We start from the raw sequence: 26,178 nt of genomic DNA, 5'->3' as shown, positions 1-26,178 counted from the left end.
GCCATCCATCTAACTTTAAAAGGCTTGATTCTACAGCTGTCCTGATATCAGTTTGAATACCATCTGAAAACTGTCCTCTCAAATCTGTGTCACCTCGCTCAATGCTAAATGGCTTGGGTTGGCTTTGAGACTATACTCAATCTTCAACCCTGTCAGAAATCTGAGAATGACTTAAATGTTACCTGAAAATATAAGAATCACAAAATGTAACTTCCAAAACTTAACCAGTTTATAGAGATAGCTGATCACCTGGACAGTCCCGCAGTCTGCAACATGTTAGAACATCAATCTGTAGCCTTCTGGCCCAGGATCAACTGACAGACCTTGTGAAATAGAAATTATGAAAGACTAGCTCATCCTGTCTCAGCAAAACTAAGCTGTCAATTACCCTGTATCTTGTGTCTTGAGGTATGTTTCTGTGGCTCACATATAATATTAGGCCAAAAATATTTTCTTTGCAGTCACTAAAATGCAGCTGCTTCTCATGCCAAGTACAGATATGTGTGGGAGGAGGGATTCTAGTGATGGGCCCATTTCACTACTAGTTTTTCCTCCTTAATCAACTTCAATACCAGATATGGTCAGAAAAGAAGCTAGAATGCTTCCCAGTGACAGTATTTTCTGTAGTCTATGATATCTAACAGAACTAGAAAAGAAAAGGTTGTGTGTTTTCTAGAATCCAAGCATCACAGTCCTAAGATTCCTAATTTGCAAGTTTTGAGTATAGCTTTTCCAATGTAGCACTGGAAGTCTCAGGTTGTCCAGATTAGTGAGCATACTCCAGGGTTGCTGTGTGACCAGTTTAGGGCTGGAACCTGGAAAGTAGTGTTTCCAGTAAGTACCCAACTGGTACTGATACGATATGAGTTTTACTGAACCCCTGCCAAAAAAGTAAAAAATAAAAAACCCATAGGAGAAGGATCCAGTGTGACACTTGATACAGGCCTCATGTAGCACATGCCGAGGGGGATTAGGTCCCACCCACTCATACAAACCCTGTAGCAGTCACCTCAGAGTGCCCCCTGCTAACAGAGGTCTTGGTCTCCTGAGCAATACTGTTCTAGAGAGTACGCACACCTGTGATGACATTCTGCTCCATAGTCCCCTCGCCCCCATCCAAACCAAGAGAAAAACAAATGATATCACCAAGGTAAGAAATAAAAGCTATCGCCCCTAGCAGGAGACAGAAGAGCCTGTGAGATTGTTCAAGTTCTGCAGTCTCAAGGAGAGCAGAAACTTGCTATGTATGGCACAAACGGCATGATTAGATCATTGGAATGTGAGCTTCTATTTGCCTTTAAGGTACTAGCTGGGCCAGAGCTCATATACCTGAGCTTGGGTCACATATTTTGGAATCGTGACAGATCATCCCCAAACATTAGGGCAGCTCTAGAGTAACAGACATCTCTATAGATATTTTCCCTGAGAAGTGTCTCTCTCATGACCATGGGCTGTGGGGAGAAGAAGAATTTGGGTTGAAAACTTTCCTCAGTGATAAACGGCTTTACATTATTGAGACAACTTTTTCACCTATCAAAGAAATATTTTTCTTTCCTTAGTGCTCTTAAAGAGACGCCATCATAGGAGAAAGAACAGAACAGAAAGAAGAACAGAAAAATTTCTGTCGCAGGGACCCCTAATTTTTATGCTTCTCCATAGGTGGTAGGAAATAATTGTTGTGGTTGTTGAGATTCTGTTTACACATCCTTCATTAAGATAAAGAATCATCTGACCACCAGTCATTTATTTAAAAAAGCAGACATTACATTTGACCTTATACTGTGTCAGCTCTACTCAGGGGTCCTCTTCTTTCATGCACTTGCTGGAGGAAGGAGTCACTAACACCTTCTCTGCTCCAGCTTAGGCTTTTAGGAAAGTATCTATGACAGGGGCCTTGTGAAAACTCTCCTATCCTTGCAAGTTCTGTTTGTGCAAGCATACTGTTGAGATTGCATGGATGCAGTATCCTTCTGAGGTTTAGCAGACATCCTGTGCAGCAGGCTTACTGGTCCTCTGGCCTTTACAAGCTTTGAGGTCACTCTTGGTTGCTATGTCCAGATTCCTTAGATAGCATTGATGTCTTTGTTAGGGTTCCTGTTGCTGTGATGAGGACTATGACCAACAGCAATTTGGGGAGGAACGGGATTATGTCATCTCACAGTTGTTGTTCATCATGAGGGGAAATCACAGTAGGAAGTCAAGGTAGGAACCCAGAGACATGGACTGAAACAGAGACCATGGAAGTATGGCTTACTGGTCTGTTCCTCAGGGCTTGCATAGCCTTTCAGCTTGTAGAATTCAGGAGCATCTGCCTAAGCATGACATTACCCACAAGAGGATCAATTCCCAACTAAGAAAATGCCTCACAGGCTTTCCTACTGACTAGTCTTAACATGTTTTCTCAGTAGAGACTCTCCATTCCTATGTGACTAGGTGTCTAGGTGGCTTAAAATGAGCCAACAAAGGGTGAAACTCCATTGATAGCAATGAAATTATTTTAATTGGCCTTTAGCTTTTTTGTAACCCAATACTAGCACCATTCAGTAGGCACATTTTAAAAATCATAATGTGAAATTCTCCATATGAATGATAAATACACACTGATCAGAGGGATAGAGGGAGGGAGGGTGTTTGCTGACTTAAAATGCTTGTTGATTCCCAGTATAAAGAGTGTGTAAAAGAGATCATTAACTGGGGTCTATTTTTATACAGTGAAGAATCTCGTAGAAATCTCATACATGACAGCCTGGTTGAGCTGAGATGCCACTTTACTTGGGAGTTGGTTATAAAAGATAACTACATGCCTGATTTGGAAGCAAAAATCTTGGAGACTGAGTTCCTTGATACCAACTACAACATGGGAATGCACAACCTCATGGCCTACGTGAGACACCTGAAAGGTGAGCAGGAGGAAGCCCTGCAGAGCTTGAAAGAGGCTGAAGCCTTGATCGAGGGAGAGCAGTTGGGCAAGAGAAGCCTGGTGACCTGGGGCAACTGTGCCTGGGTGCATTACCACAGGGGCAGCTTGGCAGAAGCCCAGATCTACCTGGACAAGGTGGAGAATGTTTGCAGGGAGTTCGCAAGTCCCTTCCGCTACAGGATGGAGTGTGCTGAGATAGACTGTGAGGAAGGCTGGGCCTTGCTGAAGTGTGGAGGAAGTAATTGTACACGAGCCATGGCCTGCTTTGCAAAGGCTCTGCAGGAGGAGCCAGAAAACCCTGAGTACAACGCTGGCTATGCAATCACAGCCTTTCGCATGGATTTCTCTAATGAGATTTCTCTAGAACCTCTAAGGAAGGCTGTCAGATTAAATCCAGAAGATCCACACCTTAAAGTTCTCCTTGCTCTAAAGCTTCAGGATTTAGGAAAACAAGATGAAGCAGAAAAACACATTGAAGAAGCTCTGCCCAAAATACCCTCCCGAAACAATATCTTTGGATATGTAGCCAAATTTTACCGAAGAAAAGGTTGTGTGGAAGAAGCTCTCGAGTTCCTCGAAAGAGCCTTGAAGACAAAACCTTCCTCCGTCTACTTGCATTTCCAGATTGGCCTTTGCCATAAGAGCCGAGTGTTTCAAATAAAGGAAGCTACAAACATGCACCCTAAGGGGAAGGATAGAGAAAGAGCAGACCAATCCATTCGTTCTGCTATATATTATTTTGAAAAGACTTTAGATCTGAAACCCACATATGAGAGAGCTTATATTGATCTGGCTGAAATGTATGCAGAATCTAAACAATTTGAAGAGGCAGAGGAAGCTTTTCAGAAAGTGTTGAGCATGTTGAGTAACTTGGAAGTTCATATGCAGCAAGAGATTCATTTCCGCTACGGCAAGTTCCAACAATTCCATATGAAGTCAGAAAATATAGCCATCACCCATTACTTAAAAGGCCTGAAAATAGAGGTGACTTCTATATTCAGGGATAAACTTCTCAAGGCTTTGCAGAAGCTGGCTGAAAGACGCATGCAGCAGAATGTTCATGTCCTGGAAAGTTTGAGCCTCCTTGGGTTTGTCTACAGACTGAAAGGGGACACACGTAAAGCCATGTCATGCTATGAGAAGGCCCTGAGGCTCACAGAAGAATTGAACCCCGAGTTTTGAGGTACAGGTCATGAAGTGGAGTACAACTGTGGGCATGACTCCCTATTCTACTATTCTGTTGTAGCTCTTGCCTTAAATATAAAGAGTCGAATGAAGCAAGATGCAGATGATGCCGTTTTTGTATCTTGCCTTTCTATAGCACTGATTTTTTTCTTTCTTTTTCTTTTTGTCTTTTTTTTTTTTTTTGGTCACCAACCTGCGGGTGTGTCACAGAAGTGTCCATTCTTCTACCACACATAGCTGCACATTTTCCTTATGAGTGTGCCTTTGGAGTGCATGACCTATACCATCAGTCTTCCAGTAGCCTGATCAAAGGGCACTTGGCCCGGGAAGGATAATTTTTAATGAGATGTCCCAACCTTCAGCAACATCTGAGAGCAAAATAAAAAGCAATGGTGAGCATGAAAAGGGAGAGAAGTTCAAGATTTCCTTACCATGTTTCAGTCCGTAGTTTTATTTTCATAGGCTTTTCTGTAGATCAATGACTCCCAACCATATAATCAATGCACCTTCTTGTATACAAGTGTCTGATTTTAGACAATTGTGGATTTCTCTGGTCCAAATACATTGGTACTTATTTATCACTAAGAATGCTTTAATGCCTTCAGGAAGGTAGGCTAAAGGAGCCACCTCTTTGGAATGTGCCAACAAAAAAAATGACATAATAGCTGTCTAACACTGTTCAGTCTATTGAGAATTATGTGAAAGTGCCTTGTTATTTTTCTAACCCTATCGTATTCAGTAAAATCTGCTAATATCACAGAATTTTGAGTGTACTTTGTTTGGAACATTAAGATCTGTATTCTATGATTGTATGGAACCAGAAAACAACAAAATCAACTGCATAGGGTCAGGAAGGACAAAGCAAGGATGCTCTGGGAATATAAACACTACTAAATCTTTAAGAATACAAGGAGGAAAGAGGGAGAGGGGTGGTCTACCAGAAGGGTGTCTGAAAAACTCATAAGGAATCATACTAGTAACTACCTATCTGAAATTCCTATAATACACGGAAGTCAGTGTGTACATACAGAGTTTAAATGAAAATTTACCATCTGACTTGATAAGGTTTCCCCCAAAGAACCATAGACTTACAAAAAATCCCAGTACCAGGCATGAGAAACCCCTTTTGAGTTGTAGGTCAGGGTTGTCTAAAGGACTCCCAAAACATTTTAGGATACTACTGTTGTTCTTGGTTGCCCTCTGAAGGTGGGAAGGTGAATTGCTATTATTAAAGACACAATGAACTTTAGACTTAGGGCCCAGGAGACCCGAGGTATATCTGACCTGAAAGCCTGCTTCCTGAGAAGTAGCTTTTACAGTTGCTGTTCAAAGAAGGGAATCAAGGAATAATGCTACCCAGCAATGCTGCTTATAAACCACAACAACATCCAGCATGGCACTAGGATAACCCTAAGGATGCACTAGTACCATGCATACCTCAGGGGTAGCCAACAATACTCAAGTGGAACTAAAGGCTTGACCATCACGTGGGAACCCTGGCCTGGTAAGGTAACCTTGCTGAACTATTAGGACTAGTGAAGTCACGTGTCTCAGAAGAGATCCTACAACTACCACATCACTAAACCATCGTAATCCCAAACTACTTTCAAAATCCCCACCCTTATATTCATAAATGAGTGTATTTCTTACTCCTCATCAAGAAAATTCTGTTTGTAAAAGAGACCATTGTAGAAAACTACAGCCAGTCAAAGTGCAGAGATATGAAGCTTAATCCCAACATATACATCTGTATCACAATCCCTACACCTAAGGTTGTGGATCATTGCAGAAGGGACAGTGGATAAAAATGAAAGGCAAAAGGAATAGAAAGTTTGGTATGATGTCGTGTCTCCTGTAAATGTCAGAGGCACAATGCCCACAAAGTCCCCCCTCATAACTGCCCAAACATGACAGAACAGAAGACACTGATGGGCGTGCTAAAGTGGAAGTGGAAAAGCTTGGGAGTCCTCAACCTTAGGCAACTAAGGGACGGCGAGGATGGGAGCAGTAATCTTCCCCAGGAGGAGTGCAGGAACTCTGGCTATGCAATACCAAATTGTCCACCCAGAAAACATACGCATATATGTATCCTCAGTCATACTGTGCATGTGTGTGTGCGATTCAGCATGCATGAATGGATGGATGGAGATGGATGGATGGATGGATGGATGGATGGGCGGATAGAAGATAGATGACAGAAGGAGAGACAGGAACAAAGCAAGGAAGGAGGAGAAGAAAGGATGGGGATATGCGACAAAGTCTACAGAGTACATTTATTCATTATACTACTGTCTCTTATATTGGCCTCTCATTTTAAACGTCAATATGATAGCCCTTGCAGTTAAAATTACATGTACCTGTGCTGAAGCATGAGGTTCTGCTACATGCATAAGCTGTGGAATGGCCGCATCAATCTATGAACATGGATCACCCCGAGTACTTGCTTTTTCATAGTAAGAACTCTCAGAACCTACTCTTTCACTAATTCTCAACGTCATTGCCTTCTCCTGTGCTTTGTTGTCACGCTTCCATCACTAACTGTTTGAAGACAGGATCTTGCTGTATTGCTCAGTCTGGCCTAAAACATACCGTGCAGTTGAAGCTGGTCTGCCACTTTCCATCCTGCAACAGAACTTGTGTTGCTACTCCTTACTTAACTCTTTAAATAAAGCGTTCGGTAAATCTCAAACTCCCTGCCAGGTTCCAGTTTTTTACAAGTGTTATTTTGTGTCTGTTGGAGGCTGCTTGGTGTGTGGAGTTCTAAATCTTGAGAGACAGATCTGTATATTGTCGGGGTCTTCCCCTGCCCTACCTACTCACCTCCTAAAACAGTTCCCAGTTACTAAGCTAACTAGGCAATCGTTTCAGAGTTCAGTTCCCCATCTGAGGAAAGAAAGTTATTGAAAAGCTCATCTTATTTATGTTATTGCTTCGTTGTACTTACCTGTGGCTCTAAATTATACTCGTAAATGAATTTAAGACCTGACTTCAGAGCTGGGTTCCACACACCTGAAATCCCAGAAGTAGGGAGGCCAAAGCCAGAGAACTGTGAATTTGAGACAAGCTTGGGCTACACTGTGATTTCAAGGCCTATCTGGGCTATCCAGGGAAACTGTGTCTGTAAACAACAGGGATAACAGCAACAACACTGTCTGCTGTGAGTAGACAGTGTGAGTAGCCTGAGAGAGTGCTCGCTTGGTCAGCACAGACACGTACGGCCCCTGTGCAAGGATTACACGCAAATTTGTTAAGAGCTGTCTCTTTTCTTAACTGGGAAGTGGGATATCATGGGATGAGGGGTTGGTGGAGGGGGTAACCGGGAAGTGGGATATCGTATGAAATGTGAACGTGTGGAATGATTAGTTAAAGAGTCTGAGAGACCCTTCTGAAGGCCCAATGAAGTGAAAGTCTCAGTAGCAGATGCTGACCACTGGCATCCCCACACACGGATGGGAGGGCATTTGCTCAGGAATCTCTGGGCACCCAGAAATGTGGCTGAAGAATCGGCTGCTAACTGTGTTCAGGCTGCAACTGCATCTTTTAGACTAGAAGAAGAGTGGAAGTTCCTACATACACTGATTAAACTTGATTCGCTCAGTGCACAGAAGCTAGAACAGAGATGTTTTGATACCCTGATGTGCATTCATCATTTTCCATCGCCTTAGCAGAAGAAGAGTCTAGAAAATGCCTTTGAAATTTTCATCCATGTATAAATGTTCATTATATCCATCCTCCTGCACTTCCCTCTGTTTGCCCACCAGATCCCCCAAACTGTTTCCCACCCCATTTCTTTTATTTTTTTCTCTATATGCACCAGAGTTGAGGACTGAACCCAGGGCCTTGTGCTTGCTAGGCAAGTGCTCTACTACTGTGCTAAATCCCCAGCCCTGTCCCACGTGATTTCCTGGCCTCTCTTTTTCTAATATAACTGTCATTTCCTCTTCAGAAAGGGGTATAGAGGTCACAGAAGCCACTGCCCATCCTAAAAGAAGAACCATCGATATTTAATATTACCATATTATTTTGCTGTCTCTTACCACCATACACACACATATACACACGATTATATTTTAGTTGAAACTTTTAAATTTATTCTACAATTTCAATTTGGCATACTGCAGGATCACTGTTAGGGATACACACACACACACACACACACACACACACACACACACACACACGGTAGAATATAAGGATGATATGCACAGAATATTCTAGGGTTGGGCAAAAGTGAATCCTTCAGGTTTAAGTGACTACAGTGAAATGGAATGAAGAAACCAGACTAAATTTTGTTGGCTGTTGCCATATATTGCAGAGAAAAATTGTGATCAAAAGGTGCACTTTAAGCCTTAAGCCCCATTTCCCTACATGATTAGTAATAAGATCTACTGAGTGGAAAATTCTACAGTTAGGATGAGCAGAGGAGTCAGGGAGAGAAAGCAGGTTTTTAAAGAAACAGTCAAGAGCTGCTTGTCATGGATCCTTGGCAGGAAGGCTCCTGCTTTTCCAGCCCTTTCCTCTCTGTATGCATCACTTCACAGCACATCTCTCTCACAGCTCAGGGCTGAGTGTCTGCACGCTGACACACTTCCGGTTGTTATCAGGCTCATAGGATGTCAGGAATAGGCTGCCTGCACCCCAAATCGTGTTGCCTCCCACATCCCTCACCCATCCAGCTTCTCATTTTTTCCCTGGAAATGCCAACAATCCAGCAAAAATTCCTACTGCAGGTTAAGATCTCCGTTCTGCGTTTGCTGTTTAACTTCTTCCTTCTCGGTGGATTTTTCAGGTCTGGGAAACTGCATGAGATCCTTCAGGGCTTTGAGGCCTTCAGACTTCCTGTGATACTCCTGGAGGTTGCAATAGCGCTCAAAGAGTTCTTGGTCCTCAGCGCGAGGGCTCTCCTCGCTGAAGACCATCTGATAGCATTTCTCTACTTCCGGGAAATCGATGAGGTCTGAGTAGGAGTTCAGAGGACTTGGCCTCCTCTGAAGAGCCTTATTCATGTACTCCATAGTTAATCTTCTCAGTTCTTCCATAGTCTGTCTTCTCTCACTCTTGTCAGCCTCTCCTGTATTCTGCAGTTGCTTCAGTTTTTCCCTGTAACGGCACATGACCAAGCTGTAGAGGGGACTGTTGTTTGCTGTGGATCTCAGTGCTTTTCCAAGGAATTCAATAGCTCTGTCTAGGTTACCCTTTTTCCTATAGAACTGAGCTGCCTTTTGGAGGACGTCTGTTTGATTAGGACCCTTTTCCAAGGCATCTTCAACCAACCGCTCTGCTTCAGCTTCTTCCCCCATCTTCTGCAGTTTCAGAGCCAGGAGAACCTTCTCGTACTGGTTCTGAGAATTCAACTCCATGGCCTGTTTCAGAGCATCCACAGAGAACTGCTTCTCCGGTTTTTCCTGTAGGCGGTACATGGCAATGGCCATTCCAGCCCTGCACTCTGGATCCTCGGGCTTCTCCTCTAGAGCCTTTTCGAAGCACATCTTAGCTCGTTCATTTCTTCCACACTTTAGGCGTGTCCATCCTTCCTCACAGTCAAGTTCTGGGCATTCCATGCTGTAAGGATTTGCAAACTTTTGGCAAACTTGTCTCACCTTGTCAGCGTACGCCTGAGCTTCTGAGAGCTGGCCAATGCGGTAGTAGATCCAAGCATAGTTTCCCCAGGTGACCAGACATTTAATCTCTGCTCGATCACTGCGCTCTGACTTCCGTAAATCTTCAGCTTGCCCTAAGCATTCCAGGGCGGCCTCGTTCTCACCATCTAGGTGCTTTATATAGGCCAGTAAGTCATACATTGTCGCTTTGTGCTCAGAGTTTAAATTTTCGATCTGGTTACACACCCTGTCTTCCATATGACTTGAGATGCTTCCTTCCTTGAATAAATTCCAGGTGAAATGGCACTTAAGTTGAGGAAGGATTTTTTCCAGAGACTCCTTGTTGACCTCACTGTGGAGAAAACACACATGGTCACCATGATGGGCACCCATACATCTTGTGTATTTTGTGATGGTTAATTTTACATGGGAACTGGACTGAGCCCCAGGACATTGAAAAATTAAGCACCTTCTTTTGGGTGTTGGATTCATACTACAGTGTGAGCTATGGGCTCAAGGATGTTTGTTTTCAGGCCATCCTTTAATTGCTAATCCCTCAGACACGAATCAGCCATTAACATTCAAGTTCTCTTTATGTCTACACCCTGTCCACTCTCCCACCTGCCACCCCTTTGTGGTAGTTCTTGTGAACAGATTCACACAGCCATTGCACAAGGCCTTTTCTACACTCAAGGAATGCTGACTATTTCACCCACAATTAAGTAGTACTCCAATTCCAGCACATATATGAAAAAAAATCTGTGGTCCTTTTAAAATACTTCTATCCCCATGTTTCCTTCTTAGCCTTGTCTTAGAACTATTCATTCAAGAGTTTAGAATTCCCTGCAGTTTTGCATTTTAATCATAACCAAAAGCTAATTGCGATTCAGGACACAAGTATAGGACAGTTTGAGAGGCTGTAATTCCTTGTCCCTGTTCTAGTTACAGGGTAGAAGGTGCAAGCCAGGAAGAGGAGGGAGCCTGATAATGTGCTTCCCAATTCTGAAAAGACAAGTTTCAAAGCTGAACATGGTCATGCGGTCTCAATCCGAGCACTCAGAAGGTAGAAGTAGACTGATATGTGTGGATTTGAGGGCAACCAAGGTGACATGGTGAGTCCCAACTCAGAAAAGAAGAAGAAAGAAAGGAAATTCAAGTTCTCTGAGACTCAGTCATTAGCTGGAGCTTTAGATTACACAGTTATTGGTGAATCCTCTTGATGAGGAGTCTGAATGACAGTAAGATGACCAGGAAGCAGCAACCCACAAAATCTTACTTAGTCTTTTTCAATATAAGAAACTACAGTGGAGATGGAACCCTAGGTGCTGCCTTTTAGGTCTCAGATTTCAAGGGGCAGATTGTTCTGAAAGAAGTGTGACCAGTGCACCTTCAAGGACTTCCCTGGCTTCAGCTCTTCTCTGCTCTGTCCTTACACAGACTGAGTGTGAAGGAGAAAGATGCTGTGTCAGCTGATTTCCTTTGTCAATCTGATCGGATGTATAATTACCATAAAAACGCAGCACATCTAGGAATGTATTTTCAGAAATGGTTAACTGTGAAATAAAACTCTAAGTCTGGATAGCACCCCCTCCATGAGCCAGTGTCCAAGACTAAATAAAAATAAATAAATAATGCAACCTGGGCACCAGTATTCACCTGTCTCTGCCTCCTCACTGAACACAGCGAGACCAGCATTTGCAGTTACCACCATGACTTTGCAGCCATGATTGTACCCTCAATATCTGACCTGCGATAAATTAACGTTTTCTTCCTTAAGCTGCTTTCATTGGGTCTCTTATCACAGCATACTAAGCCATGTAACTAAAGCAGAGAGACAGACATAATACACGAATTGGTAAGTTGGCTTATGGGAAAATTTAGACGTAGGAACATTTAATCTCTAGACACGGAAAGACCGTAACTGACAAAGCTGTACAAAGAACAAGAAAGGCTTTTCATGAACCTTTGCAGGAACCTCAAATCCAGAATGGTCCAGGTGCCCTCCAAGGTCCTTTACTTACACCATTCTGCAATTTATAACATTACTGGGCAAGAGCAGCTCAGGCTACCCCTGTCCTCACAGAATGTAGTGGTAGAGACTCCTGGTCAGCATAATCTCACAGCTCACAGCTGCTTAAATTTTTGCCTTCGACGTAGCCAAACAGCAAGCCCAGCAAAGCCTTTTGTTGAGGCTAGACATTAAGGTTCCGGGCAGGTCAGCTTTCTGGTCAGTCACACTCAGAACTAACACTGATCCTTTCAGAGTCCCCCACTGTAGGAAGGAGTAGGCTAACACAGTTGGAGGTGCATGCCTTTCATTCATTGTGATTCCAGCCAGGTCCTTGCTAAACATTTGTAACCATTCGAGCTGAGGGAAGACAGTCTTTTTTCATAGCTCTCACAGCAGTTAAACAGCCTTCCCTCTGCCATCAATGCTTCTATTCTTTGCTGATAGGTATTTGTCAGGAGCAGCAGTACTTCTTAGTTCTCACTGAGACTCTTCCAATGGCAGGTGTAGTTTAAGTTTTAAAAATCAATGTATTATGATTACTCTTTACTTACCACAAAATGCACTTGTTTTATGGGTATATGTACCCTGAGTCTAGACAATTGTTTATGCTCATGTGCCCCCACCCACACTTGATAGGTCATCGCTGCCATCTCTGAGATGCCTGTGTGTATCTTCATACTCTGTCCTTACCATCTCTAGGTAACCATTGTTCTGCTTGCATAGCTACAAATTAGGCAGAGTTTATATTTTGAGGGGGGATAGTTTTCTACCTGCCCTGCAGCCTTAAACAGTAGCAAAAATCAACTTGAAAGTTTGAGATTTGGTTGCATATGAGAAATGAAAAAGAAAACCCCCAAAGTGCAAAACCCCTTCTCATCTGTAAGAATTGTTTCTTATACCTTAATCATGGAGCGATCCAACATTTCGGCAACATGAATTGAGCTCGCAATACTGATGCCAACTCTCACACTACCTGATCGTGAAGGAATAGTTCCTTTGGAAAGGTACACAGAGACACAGACACACAGGCACAGACACACATGTGAACACACATAAAGAGACACACAGACACAAACACAGAAATACAAACACACACACACACACACACACATTGAACACACAAACACACACACTAGCTTTTAGTGCATTGATCACATTGAATGACACAACAGAAAAGTCCAAAGAGCAATTCCATTAGTTTAGCTTTGAGCCCAACTTTGTGCTTGAGTGTGTCTATAAATCTTCTCCAGGGCTGTCCAGTGAGCAGTTTTAGAAGCTGCAGAGTACTTCAATGCACACAGAGAAGTAATAACTAAAGGTTCCACTAATAAAAGTCGTGCTAATTCAGGTGTGTTGAATCTACAAGCAACCAGATAACCTAGGACACTTCTGTGCACTGAGCGACAGTTTATCATTTAAGGTGGAGAACCAGAGATTGCACTGACCTCATGACGGCGATCTGTTTCTATGCTGCTGTGAAAAGCTGGGTGTGGGCTGAACAGTTCAGAAATCTCAGTTCACCGAAAGTGGGCACTCAGACGATTATATAAGGGGGCAGAGGGTGGGGGAGAAACTCATCAGCTGATGTCCTGCTGTTTCTCATGACTCACGTTTGTGAAAGGGAAGTGGAAACTAGAAACTGAAACAGACTTAAAATCAACCAGAAGAGGAAAACAAAACTTACTACTGAGATCTTCTATGTCCTGGACACAAAACTTTATGTAAGCTCTGAGCCCGTGGCGTCAGAGGGTGGGGAGGCATTTCCTGGAGCGTGACACTGCATCTGGGAAGAAGAAGAAGGTTTTCCACAAAGTCTCTAGGGTACTCTGACAGTCGTTTCTGGGGCCACATGAAAGAAACTATTCTAAAATCTCTTGAGGGAACAATAGTAGTTTCCCTCTGTGTTCCCTTGTGGGAGAGAGTTTTCAATCCTGTTTTTTTCCTGGAGGATAATCGAACCAATGCTTTTGTTTTATGCTACACTGAATTCAAGTAGCAAAACACCAGGGGAATTTGCTGTGCCTTTTAGTTCCTAGAGGTCTGCGATGACCATTTCCTGTATACCAGTTCTGGAATGGAATTATTATGTGCATAACTGCCTCCTGGGTGGGAGAACAGATTTGTGATAAAGTCAAAGAATTCTGCTTTGAATTATGAGGTCATGTGGAAGTAGAAGGTAGAGTAGACCAATTTTTAGCTACTGATTTGCTGATTTACTTAACGATTTGCTTAAAGGAAGGCTTTTTTTCCTGTTCGTCTGCTAAACATGAAGTCACTTGCTCCTTGAGACAAAATGACCTGGAGAAACAACTAAAAACATTGGCTCATGGCTCTTCACAACCTGCATGTTGCCTCACATGGTTCTGTAAAATCTTGCCTGCTTCTTTGCCCCACCTTGTTGTTTTAGAGAATGGTATGAAAATGAAGCTGTACTCAAGACTGAGGTCTTTCAGGAGCTCTCCTAGCCACGGTCCATTAGTCAGCATATCTTCTCTTTCATGTGGTCTCATTGGCATCGAAGCACCTGTTCCAGAAAGGTTTCCACATACTGTCACCATAACGATTGGTAAAAGGTTTGATAAAAGCCCCTAGTCATGACATTAATGCCCATAAGCACTCCGAGTCTGGTTAGCCTGGCTTGTTAGAAAAGAAATGGATTGGTAATTAGGAGTGTGCTTCTTTTCAGCCCGAAACAGCCAAAAGCAGACTCAGCTCACAAAGCAAACCTGTCACTGGAAGAGAGTTCCAGTTCAGAGATCACTGCCATGTGTCAGGAAGGTGGCATGAACTCAGTCAGCTGTGCAGTTCTGGTTCCCTGTTTCATGTAGCAACTTGCTCCTCTTACTGGTGTGAGAGGTAAGGCGTGAGAAGACACGCCTGTTTGACCCACTGAACTTGCCTTTAGCCTATGCTTTGAAAGGCTTCGGTTAGAAAAATCCACAAAAAGTCTAAAGTTTTCAGAGATCTCATTTCATTTTGTGCCTAAGAACTCAATGCCTGATTTTGGTCCAGAGGGACTTGAAATGGTGAAATACAAGCCCAAGGAGGACGGGCCTGCATCCTTTTCCCTGTCTGCTCTGATTAATAGAAAACTGTACGTTGGACATTTGTGCACTGTGTGTTGTTATTAGAGATGTTGCTTTAGCGGTGCAGAAATGGTCTGAGCAACAGAAGTGGTTAAGTCAGGCATAGGGCACATTGACCCAGTTGTTTCCTCTTGGAAGAATAAAGGAGGTCATGATTGACTGGCTGGTTGCTTGATGGATTGGCTGACAGATCAATTGATTTTCTCTCTCTTTCTCCCTCTCTGTTCCATTAACTCTCTTCTTTGTGCATGTGTATGCGCGCGCGTGTGTGTGTGTGTGTGTGTGTGTGTGTGTGTGTGTGTGTGTGTGTGTACCACTGTATAGAGGACAAGAGAGGCCATACTGTCCCCTGGAGCTTGAGTTATACGTGGTTCAGCTGCTCATCTTGGATGGTCAAACTAAACTCAGGTTCTGTTGACGGATGAGAGATCTCTCCAACCCTACCCAGAATCTAACATAACTGATATTCTCTACCACAGTAAGATGAGTTCTGCACATTCTTCATTCTTATTTTATTCTAGTTTCTGGCTTAGGACACACATTTGATTTTGTCCTGTATTAGTAACAGTTGCATGCCATTTGTTGTCACCAATAATTTTCCCCATTATTGGAACAAAAAAATTTATTGTAGTAAAATAAAAGTCTCTCCTTTCAAAAAAAAACCGTGCAAAAGTGAAAAGTTCATTTCAAAGGAATAGAAGAAACGTTTAAATGCAAAGGATCCATGAGAGCTCCGCTCTTCTGAGAATATTTCCTCAGCTTGTGCGTCTTCTCAGCCCTGAGCTAGCTGAATAGTCCTGTTATTTCACATTACACACTGACATGTGTTTAAGAGAACGTGAGTCACGGGATACACAGTCATAGTTAGGCGCTTTCACAATGTCTTCAATTGTGATAAAGAAGGTGCGTCTCTTGAACAGGAGGCCATAAACACCAATTCACATCTTTGGCCTTGCTTCAGAAATAGTCTTGTTCAGTTGAAGAAGGCAACAGTCTGCCTGTCTTATTTGGATAAATGGAGTAGCAAGATGTAGCAAAGATTTATCTTGCTCAAAATCAAGCATCTGGAGGTCACGAATGCTTGGTACTGTTTTCTGAGCTAAATATTATTGAAGGAAAAGAGTTTATTTGCTGTCAGTCCCATTGACACTCTATGCACAAGGTAATAGCATGAAGGCAAGAAGGAAATTCCCTCTAGACAATCTTCATTATAGCAAGCCCAAAGCTATGTCCTCCTCACATGTGGGACGTCATTTTAGCCATTTAGTAGGATGTTAAGCTGACATGTTCAAGATTTTACTATCTGTGCTCACATGTTTATTGTAACATTATTCAAATAGTCAGACTATGGAACCAAACCAGATGTCCATCAGTATATGAATGGATAAAGGAAATATGGTCTGAATGTAATACATATGTACAAACACAGACACATGTTCATATATAAAGGAGTACTCACACACAGAGAAGTATACACACAATAGAACAGACAAGCACATAATGATGGAAAACACAGCATGTGTGTGCATGCGTGTGTGCACAAACACACACACACACACACACACACACACACACACACACACACACTGGAATAGTACTACATCTTTATAACTGAGGGCAAATTAATATTTGTAAAAGATTTATTTTAGTACATATTTATGTAGTATGTGTGTGTGTTTCTGTCTGTCTGTCTGTCTGTCCACAGTGTATGGCTGTCTCCAGAGGCAAAAAAGACCACCACATTCCCTGGAGTTGGACTTGCAAGTGGTCATGAGCCACCTGCTATGGGTGCTGGCAACTGAATGGAGGAGCAGGAAGCACTCTTAACTTTGGAATCATCCCACTAAACTTAGTCTAATGACAGACATTGGTAAAGGGGAAGCCGAGAGGCTTTCCAAGGGCTCTTGACTAGATTGTCATCTGTGCACACAGTTGAGGACATCATGCAGCAGATCCAGTACTACAAGGATCGCAGGAATTTCCAGCCTCGAGGTGAAGTGGAATTTCTATGAAAAGGATTCATCCAACTCAGAAATGATACGAATGCAGGCATGCTCTATTTTTTTTTTAATTACAGAGGAGGGCATCAGAGAGGCCTTGGAGTTGCTGTGATTCGTTCATTCGTTCCATATTGTCTTTGACAGAATTGGCCCGCAGTTTCCTATAGAAGAACTATTTGGCATTTGGTTTCACAAACCTTTCATAAACCCCATTTTGAGCTCCAGTTTTGAGTTCTTGGATTAGGTAGCTGAAGGGAGGTGCTGTATACAGCTGAGAGAACCTACTACCTGTTGCACTTAGGCATATCTAAGGGTCTCAGTCAGATTTCCTCTTTTGTCTCCCTTGCAAATGTGCAATTCTCAGCAACTAGGCAGCCATACTCTAGGTCATAAGGAAAATTTCTGGCTTGTTAAGTCTGTATCCCTTCCCTGAAATGGGGGCAGTGATGTGGAAATGAGCACCTAGATGCTGTAGTCTTTAATTGGAACCATCATTCCTAGGTTGGTGCCTGGGGCTGGTGGTGCACATTGGAGGGATGCTGAAAAAATAGTGTCATCGGGACTGGAACACTTCCAAGGCTTCTGCTCTCACTGGGTGAATATAGTACGAATCTACTGGCATGGAGTGATCTGGTTTGGATATGGAATGTTCCCCCAAAGGCTCCCACATTGAAGGCGTGAACCCAAGCTGATGAATTTAATCAGTCAGAGGTAATTAAGTCGGGGGGGGGGGGCTTTGAGAGTTCAGTCCACTGATAAGTTCTTAATTTGATGGCTTCACTGGAAAGTGACAGTAACTGTGGATGAAGCAGGTCACTGAATTCTACTTAGATATGATACTCTATCTCAAGCCATTTGTTGCTTCTAGTACTGCCCGCAGCATGTTCCAGTGTTGCCACAATCCCAGAGAATACAGGACCAACAAACCACGGTTCTAACTTCTGAGAACATCAGCCCAATAAGCCCTCCCTCTTCTCACTATTTCTCTCTGGGATTTGTCACAGCAAGGACAAACTCATGGGAGTGGCAGGATGGGTGGGACATGACATCATGACTCAGTCCTCCGTTCAGGGACCAACTCTGAGCTGAGGCACACTGGGGAAACTTTTCACTGACCAGAGTTCCTATTTGAAAGCAAGCTGGAGATGAGAGAAGTTTTCCTGTCTTCTTCACTCACACAGACACTCCTGAGAATATCTCTGGCTGGGATTAGTACTCATGGAATGCCAAGCCATTGCAGGGACTCCAGGGGCATACAGAAGCAGGTTTGTGGTCACGCGGTGTTGATCTGTAAGGTTTGGACCAAGAGAAACAGCAGCTAAGGTGTCTTGGTTTTAACAGGCTTGTTTGCTAGCACATAGGGGAGCTTTTCTGGGGACTTATCACTTACCTTGGAGAATACATAAGAGATGTGAGCAGGTCACCAAATCAGGTCTGGAGAGACCAGGGGACTCACAGCAGGAGAGCACACAGTGCCAACTGCACACACAGGCTCATTTTTATTGTTACAGCTCCCCTGATAACAGAGATATAGGTTTGCATTCATCACTGAAGCCAGAGGCCTTAATAATGGGCCCGCATGTACAAGGGTTATTAAAAGCACAACTATGCAGTTTTACTTCAGAAAAACACCTGGGACCACCATTTGATTTAACTATTCTCTGTAAATTGAGGAAGACTTCAGGCATTTCTGTGTCCCTGCCCACATTTGCTGGTACCCAAGATTCCCTTCTTGAAAATGTTCCTTTCATAAATTTGTTCCATCCTCAGATATCCTTATGGAGGGAAATACCATTCCCTGAAGGATGTGGTCAAGTCATGTCCTAAACTCCTTCCGTGGTCTCTGATTGGTTCCTACCTTGAATTCCTGTCTTGGTTTCCCTCAACAACAGACCGTATCTTGTAAACTAAATAAACCTTTTAAATCCTAAGTTGCTTTGGTCTGTGTTTGATCATGACAATAGGAAAGCAACCTAGGAGCTAAGTCAAGACAGAATGTTGCCCAGTACACCAGAGGTATAATATCAGAAGAGAAGAGATGTGTAATGTTACTCTTTATTATCTGCACTTGAGTCTAAAAAAGCGAAGGTACAGTACAGTTCCAGAGCATAGTTTAATGTTCCATCATGCATTATTTATAAACAACATTTGTTATTTTTCCAGAAATTCAAATGGCAAATATCAATGGACTTAATGCATAGAGAATATTTGAATTTTTAAAATATCATAGACCATTATTACAGCTGTTGGAATGTTTAGTTTTAACAATCTGAGACTCATATATGTTTTAATTGCTAAATAAGATGTTCATGGATACATAAAGACAAGCTAATGCCAGTAGAGAAACATTTTTGTATCCCGGAATGTAGCTGACAGTTCTTAGGCTGGGCCACTTGACTCTGTTGATTCATACCAACCTCAATACTTAGGCCCTTCAAGATCTGCCTAGGAAATGGCAGTTGTCAAATTTTTGGTGTTTCTATAGTTTTTTTTCCAGAGTTAAGAGAATTTTTTATATTCCTCCATGTGCCACATTTCTAATGGAAGAAAACAACTCAACCTCCAATACCCATGTCATTTCTAAGTCTCTCCACCTAAGCTTCAGTCCAAGTTATTCTTCCAGCCAGCTGCCTTCCTGGCATCTGCAATATGGGTCCAATGTAGCATTTTGGAATAAAATAAGTGTTCATTTGACAGGGAAAGCTTCCTAACAGTGACTATAAACATTTCCCTTGGGAGTTTATAATCAGCAAGTATAAATCGGCAATCCCTTCATCCCCAGTGAAGTTTCCACACACTTGAAATAAATGTTTATATGAATTGTCAGGATGGGAGACAGAATCCCCCTTCTTTTCATATAACAACATAGTCATAGGAGAAAAGAGTGGCTAAGAAGTCTCCTTGTCTGCCTTCTGGAAGTCTGCCTCTGAGCTAATGGAACAGTTAAACTCATGTGTGTGAGACGCCATAGATTGAGGAGTGGCTGGTAAACTGGAGAAATGATTTGGCCCCACAGCTTTTGTTGTTTGTTTGTTTTTAGACCTGGGACTCACTATTGAATTTCTATTTTGAGCTCAATTAATATTGGACATTATTTTGTTAGTCTCAAATTTATTCAATAAAGCAAAATCACCACCTTCTCTCTCTCTCTCTCTCTCTCTCTCTCTCTCTCTCTCTGTGTGTGTGTGTGTGTGTGTGTGTGTGTGTGTGTGTGTGTTAATAGTGGTTATATAGACATATCTACACTCAAACTAGCAAGGCAAATATATGTAGTCATTAAGTATTACATTTATAATTCCCATCACCCACCACCACCACCCCTTCCAGGTCATGTTCAGGCTGACCTCAAGCTTACTGTAATCCTCCTGTCTCAGTTCCCAAGTGCTAGGATCACAGTCCCGAGCCACAGTCCCTGGCTCCTCAGCCTTTTGATGGACATTGTAGAGCAGGGCTGTGCAACATCTCAAGTAATTCAAGGGTGGAACACTCACCCATGTGAGGAATTTGGCTGCTTTGAATAAATACAGCATCAAACTCCAGGCAAGCTGGGGGGGGGTGATTAAAGAATTACTACTGTGGAAACTATTTTAAAGAAATAGAACCCTACGCTGTTTGCTAAGATCCTACATCTCTCCCTGCGTTTGGTCCCTCTCTCAGACACCCCATGATCCAGCAATTCAGGTGCTAAAACCTGACAGCAGAATTCCCCAAAATTCTGACGAATACTATTAGTCAGAATGACAGACCATGCTTGGTCCATGGAGTTGTTAAGTATTTTAAATGGCAGCTTGGTAAGGGTTTGCGGTTTCCTTCTAGCAGTAAGCCTGCCACTGTGTCACTAGTTTTCATTCCAAAGATGCTGAAGGGACCCGGTTTCCAGGGTCCTCTTCTCCCTCCGAGGCTTTATCAGCTCCCTGACCTTCTCTATGCTCCCTAAGGAATGCCAAGATGCGCAAGGCCTCAGGATCAGATTCATCTCTAGAAAGCCGCCTTAGAGCAAGTTTTCGAAGTTTGTCTCTCATCTTTCCTTTAGGCTTTGATTCCCGATTTATTTTCACACCCTCCATATAGTGGTAGATGGCTCTGTCTTCACACTTCCTTTCGTAGAACTGAAAGTTGCCATACCGTAGATGGAGTAACTGTTTAGGGAGGGGACGGAGGTCCTTGTTGAATTCTTTCTGGAAGTAATAATCGGCTTCTTCATACTGCTTTGTTGTGACATAAAGGCCGGCGAGGTGACTACAGGAATTTTCGATCATCTCCTTGATATCCTCTGCTTTCCGTAAGTGATTCAGTGCTGGTTGTATCAGTGCCTCTAACTTCTCCCTATTTCCATTAGATGTGGTTTCTTCGGTGTTCAGTATGTGAAGGACTTTTGACCTGTAACAGCACCCAAGGTAGTAATGCACATAAGCATTGTTGGGCATGGATTCCAAAGCCTTTTTAAGCAACTGTATTGCTCTGTCTGTGTCATGTACCTTGACGTAAAACTTGGCTGCACCAAGCATTGTATCTATTGCACTTGGGTCCTTCTTCAAGGCTTCTTCAACTAGCTCCTTTGCTCGGTTTTCATGCACCTCCTCAAGTTTCATTGCCAAGAGGACTTTAACATACGTGTTGTCAGGAGACAGGCTAATGGCTTGCTCCAGAGAGTCAATATAGTCATTGGATGCTGGCCAGTCATCCAGACGGTAGTTTGCAATGGCCCATCCAGAAGTGGATTCTGGGTTCTTTGGGTCCTTTTCCAGAGCCTTCTCGAAGCACACCTTCATTCTCTCATTTTGGTTCTTGGTACACTTTAGTCGGGCCCACCCCTCCTCACAGTCAAGCACAGGATTCTCAATCCTGTAGGGACTGGAGAACTTCTTACAGACCTGTTTCACCTTGTCCAGATACTCCTGAGCTTTGGACAGCTGGCCCATGTGATAGTAAACCCAAGCATAGTTTCCCCAGGTGACCAGACTTTTGATTTCTATTTGATCAGGATGTTGTTGCCGGATGAAGTCTTCGGCTTCCCCTAAGCATTTCAGTGCTGCCTCATTTAGACCTCTGCAATGCTTAACATAGGCCAGTAGGTTGCACATGGTGGCTTTAAACTCACTGTTCTGAAACTCATCTTTGTTAAACACCCTGTCCTCAAACTCATCCAAGGACTCGTCTTCTGCTCTCAGGTTCCAGGTGAAGTGGCATTTGAGCTGCTGTAGACTGCTCTCCAATGATTCCTTACTGGCTGTACTGTGGGACAGAGAGAAGGAAAGAAACAGTCAATTTGAAAACACACCGCCTGTTCACCTGGCAAAGAGTGAGATCCCAGGAAATGTTCTCCTTCTAAACGGTTTTAGTCTAGCCGTGAGCAAGGACCATGGGCTCCTTTCCTTTCTTCAGTGTTGGGCATGTCTGACTTACTGCATGGGGAAGTGAGGGCCTGCCCATTACAGGCAATAGGACCAACAGAAGGAGGGGTCAGCCCTAGGTGGAGGTTGGGTTTTCTTGAAAGATTGCTTCTGTGAGGTAGCTCTTCTCTTTGCTTTGGAAGGTCTTTGGGCTCCCTTGAACCTCCCACACCAGTATTCCCACTTTCATTTTTATATCACATGGGCTCTTGGCCCCTCCTCTCCCCTCTCTCTTAATATCTCTTTTCTGTCTTGTCCTGATCCTATTTCTACTTTCATGACATCTGCACACATTCGCACAAATACATATATGCAAAGCTAAGATTTACCTATGAAAGAGAACAGGCAATGTTTGTTTTTCCGGATCACGATTTTCTTACTTAGTATGATATTTTTCTAGTTCTATCCATTTTGCTGCAAATTGCATGATTTCATTTTTTCTTTTAAAAGTACATTTTTAATTAAAATATAAGCAAGTCTCTTTCCCCTTCAGCTCATTTGTCTCTCCCTCAAACCCCTCCTATTTTTCCCCACCCTCAAATTAATAGCCTCTTTTTCTTTGAGTAGTGTGTGTGTGTGTGTGTGTGTGTGTGTGTGTGTTATGCATGCACAAACCTAATAAATATAATTTGCTGACCCCACCTTTTGCTGTTTGTACGTATGTGGTTTTCGGGCTGAATATTTTGTATTGAATAACAAATTTGGTAGCTCATCCTTGGGAGAGGCTAATTCTTTTTTTTTCTTAATGGCTGAATAAAATTCTGTTGTATGAACCACATATTCTTAATTCATTCATCAGTTGTTGCACATCTAGGTTGATGCCATTTCCTTGCTTTTGTAAGAAAACATTCTTTTTGAAAAAAATCATGGCTGAGTAAATATCACTAGGATATGTACTAGGATTAAAGTATTTTGGGTATCTACTCATTTTAACTGCTGTGTCTTATTTTTAATCATTCTTTATTTTTTTTGCTCATTTTATCATCTTTGGAATATTTCACCTATTAATTGTATTATACCTGTTAGCAAAGTCTCAAACTTTTATTTCTGAATGCAGTGTAGTCCCCATCCCCTCCTCCATGTGTACTTCTTAGACTGGTGATTCCTCACATAGGTAATGGATTATTAATACTTTTTCATTTTTGTTTTAATTTCCCTTCAAAATTTATTCTTCTCTCTTAGGTTTATATTTTACAGGTAGGATAGGAAGCAGGGCTGGAGGGGAGGCTTTATAGGCATCTTGCTCCTTTTCTTGACAGGGAGAACTTTTTTTTCAGGTACCCTGTGACTCTTAGAGATTTTCCCATCCTGTAAGATTCCCTTCAGTCTCACCTCGATAAGCGAATAAGCAGAAAAGAAACTAACCCAGCACCGAAGCCTCTGGAACGCTGTGGGGTCTCACATATTCCTCCCGCGCTGTGCGCAGGTCATCTGTAAATTCTAACCGGTTCTCACTTGTTAGGTCGCCAGATGCAAAGCCACGTCAAGTGACAAGGGTTGCATCTGAACTGGATTGACTCTCTCCAACCCCTGTCGTTAAATTGTTATGTTACACCTTGCAAACCACCAATGCTTTGGTTGGGCCAGGTTCAGGTTACAAGATAGGAAGTAGATCTGAGTGGCAGTTGTTAACTTACAGGCAGGCAGTTCCACTAGGCTCCTCCCAGGGACCTAGCAGTGGCTCAGGTTATTACCTGCTGCCACCAGATGCCCCCTCCATGTGTGAGCTGAGTAGAAATGGTTGCCAGCTGCCACTCTATCACTCTCTGTTCTCACATGTTCCTGCTCTCCCTCCCTCCCTCTCTCCTCTCTCCCTCCCTTCCTCCCTACCTCTCTCCCTTTCTTTGTTCTCTGTCCCCCCCTTCTCTGCCCCCATGGCTCTGCTTCTGTCTGTCTGCCTCTAACCCTCCCCCCAGGTCCTCACTCCCCTCCTTTCCCGAAAATAAACTCCCTTCAGACCAGATCTGATGCATGACATGATTTCTCGGGGGACACCTTGGCACGGGCCCTCCAAATACTCCCTTGTCACATTCCATTTCATAACATCATTGAGTAAGAGGAGCTAGTTTCTTCCTATGCTCTTTAGTTAACAACCCTGATGCAATTCTGAGTTTAATTGGGCAATTCCAGATTATCGGGGTTAGTAGTCTAAATACAACTTTGAGAGTAAAGAAATCTAAAAAGGGAATACTTCCGTTCAATAATATTCTTGCGTTTCCCCCTGACACATCTTTCCAAGAAGCCCCTGCTAGACCTCAGCTCTCAGTGACCAGGTGAGCAGATCTGGGCTGGAGGAGATCACTGAGCAGATTTCTGACTTATATACAGCTATAGAGACAGAGGTGTAAAAATACTAACATCAATGTGACTATAGAGACAGAGGAATACAAATACTAACACAGGACTGGCCTCTCTTGGGACTGTGGCTCTTTAGAATTTGCATGTGTCATCAAGGTTGACTGCATTTCCCACACCACCAGAAAAAGTGAAGACTTACCTCATGACTGCTGTGTGACTGTTTGTGGTGTCGGTGTCTGTGTCTCTGGAAGCACACTCAACTGCTGTGTCACTGGCGCGCTGTGTCAAAGCACTCAGCCCAGGGCTGGCAGCAGGCACTCTCCAGGCAAGCTCTTCCTCTGCCTTCTAATGAAATGCTACAGACCCATATATAACAGTAGCTGCTGGTTTCTTTTCCTGTTTCTGTGCAGCTGACTCCAAAGACGACGAGAAACTGAAACCGGAAAGTTGCACTGATGTCACTTTTTATGGACAAAAGGGTTGAAAAAGAGCCTGACTCCTCCCCCCACCCCAAAGAAAAGAAATTGAAATCAGAAAGTCATATTGATGTCACTTTTTATGGACAAAAGGGTTGAAAAAAGAGCCAAGCGTGTAAGCGTGTGCAACACACACACACACACACACACACACACACACACACACAAGCAAGCAAGCGCGTGCACGGCACCCTGTCTCATAGAGACCAACATATCCATCCTCACTCTAGCATCCTCATGATCCAGGGAAGAAAGAGTTTCTATTTCACAGAGCAGGGCTTTGTGTCTGTTTTATCTGCTCAACTGAAGCCCCTTTCCTTCAAGGAGAAGGGCACACTGCATGACTGGGCAGGGATTCCGAATGCAGACCTTCAAAGAATGGACTCAGCTCCAAGCTGATGTTTATCTATCTGCATTTCTATGCTGCTCCCCAGGAGAGATTACTCTCAGCCCCCGCTTTCAGGGTCTCCTGCTTTGAACTGAGAGTAATACTGAGTCCATGGAGGGCATGCTCTAGAATTATGACTGGCACCGAGTAACTAGTATAATTAGTAGCCAAAAGTTTTGGACGTTTGCTTTTTTCCAGAGCCCGAAATTCTCCGATCCCCTTTGACCTGTCATAATCACTAACATTTCTGAGGCAAATAGTCCTTTAACCTGGAAGGCATTCCAGATATCCCTGGCATCCCTCTTGGGATGCACCGGTGGGGCTGCTCGCTAGTTAACATGTGTGTATCCAGATGTGTAGCATCTGTCACTGCAGACCGTGCTCTTCCCTTCGTTATGCCTGTGTGGGCTAATCTTGGCAGTCTGCGTGGCTTAGTAAAGCACACTTCTGCCTGCCCGTGTCTGTGGAAGTGTTTCCAGAAACACTGGGCAGTGAGAAGGCAAGTAAGACAGAGAAGGCTTATTCTCACTGTCAACATCACTGTTCAATAAGGTGAAACTGGAAACACGGCAGAAGGGGGGAGCTAGCATGATGGGCACCCATGACCAACCCTACTTGACCACTTGAGCCTTTGAAATGTTACCCTCACCCATGAACACAGGACCAGTTCTTCAACCTTTAAACACTAACCCCTACCAGGAATGCTTCAGGGGCTTTCCAGGCCTCAGCCCTGGAATGGAATGCCACCACTGATCCTTCCTGTTCTCAGGTATCCAGCTACTTGGCCTGTGCAGCCACTGGTTTCCTGGCCTCTCTGCAGA

At 43.3% G+C, this 26,178-nt stretch overlaps 3 protein-coding genes across 6 annotated transcripts in view; 1 reads left to right on the top strand and 2 right to left on the bottom strand.

Annotated features, from left to right (window-relative positions):
* Positions 1-4,867, top strand: part of Ifit1bl (interferon-induced protein with tetratricopeptide repeats 1B-like) — a 44,701-nt gene extending 39,834 nt beyond the window's left edge. For 3 of the 4 annotated variants that reach the window (NM_001408750.1, XM_063287425.1, NM_001408749.1), the window contains one exon: positions 2,713-4,867. In NM_001408750.1, the coding sequence (NP_001395679.1) occupies positions 2,801-4,102 (1,302 nt within the window). In that variant the 5' untranslated portion in view covers positions 2,713-2,800 and the 3' untranslated portion in view covers positions 4,103-4,867. Of the gene's footprint in view, positions 1-208; positions 2,203-2,712 lie in introns of those variants that run through there. The other variant, XM_063287426.1, reaches the window with a different exon arrangement.
* Positions 4,868-8,173: 3,306 nt separating this feature from the next.
* Positions 8,174-13,317, bottom strand: Ifit3 (interferon-induced protein with tetratricopeptide repeats 3). The gene is given in 2 exon segments (NM_001007694.2): positions 8,174-10,057; positions 13,162-13,317. Coding segments are annotated over 2 exon segments (1,236 nt in total). The 5' UTR covers positions 13,167-13,317; the 3' UTR covers positions 8,174-8,826.
* A 5,526-nt stretch (positions 13,318-18,843) lies between these two features.
* Positions 18,844-24,908, bottom strand: Ifit2 (interferon-induced protein with tetratricopeptide repeats 2). The gene is made up of 2 exons (NM_001024753.1): positions 24,693-24,908; positions 18,844-22,037 (listed from the first exon to the last, which is right to left on the bottom strand). Exons 1-2 carry the CDS (start codon positions 24,695-24,697, stop codon positions 20,648-20,650), a joined length of 1,395 nt encoding a protein of 464 aa, NP_001019924.1. The 5' UTR covers positions 24,698-24,908; the 3' UTR covers positions 18,844-20,647.
* Between the last annotated feature and the right edge of the window lie 1,270 nt (positions 24,909-26,178).

Source organism: Rattus norvegicus, chromosome 1, assembly GCF_036323735.1.
Source record: "Rattus norvegicus strain BN/NHsdMcwi chromosome 1, GRCr8, whole genome shotgun sequence".
Lineage (NCBI taxonomy): Eukaryota > Metazoa > Chordata > Mammalia > Rodentia > Muridae > Rattus > Rattus norvegicus.
The sequence above is the reverse complement of the archived record's forward strand: the minus strand, read 5'-3'. Positions and strand labels throughout refer to the sequence as shown.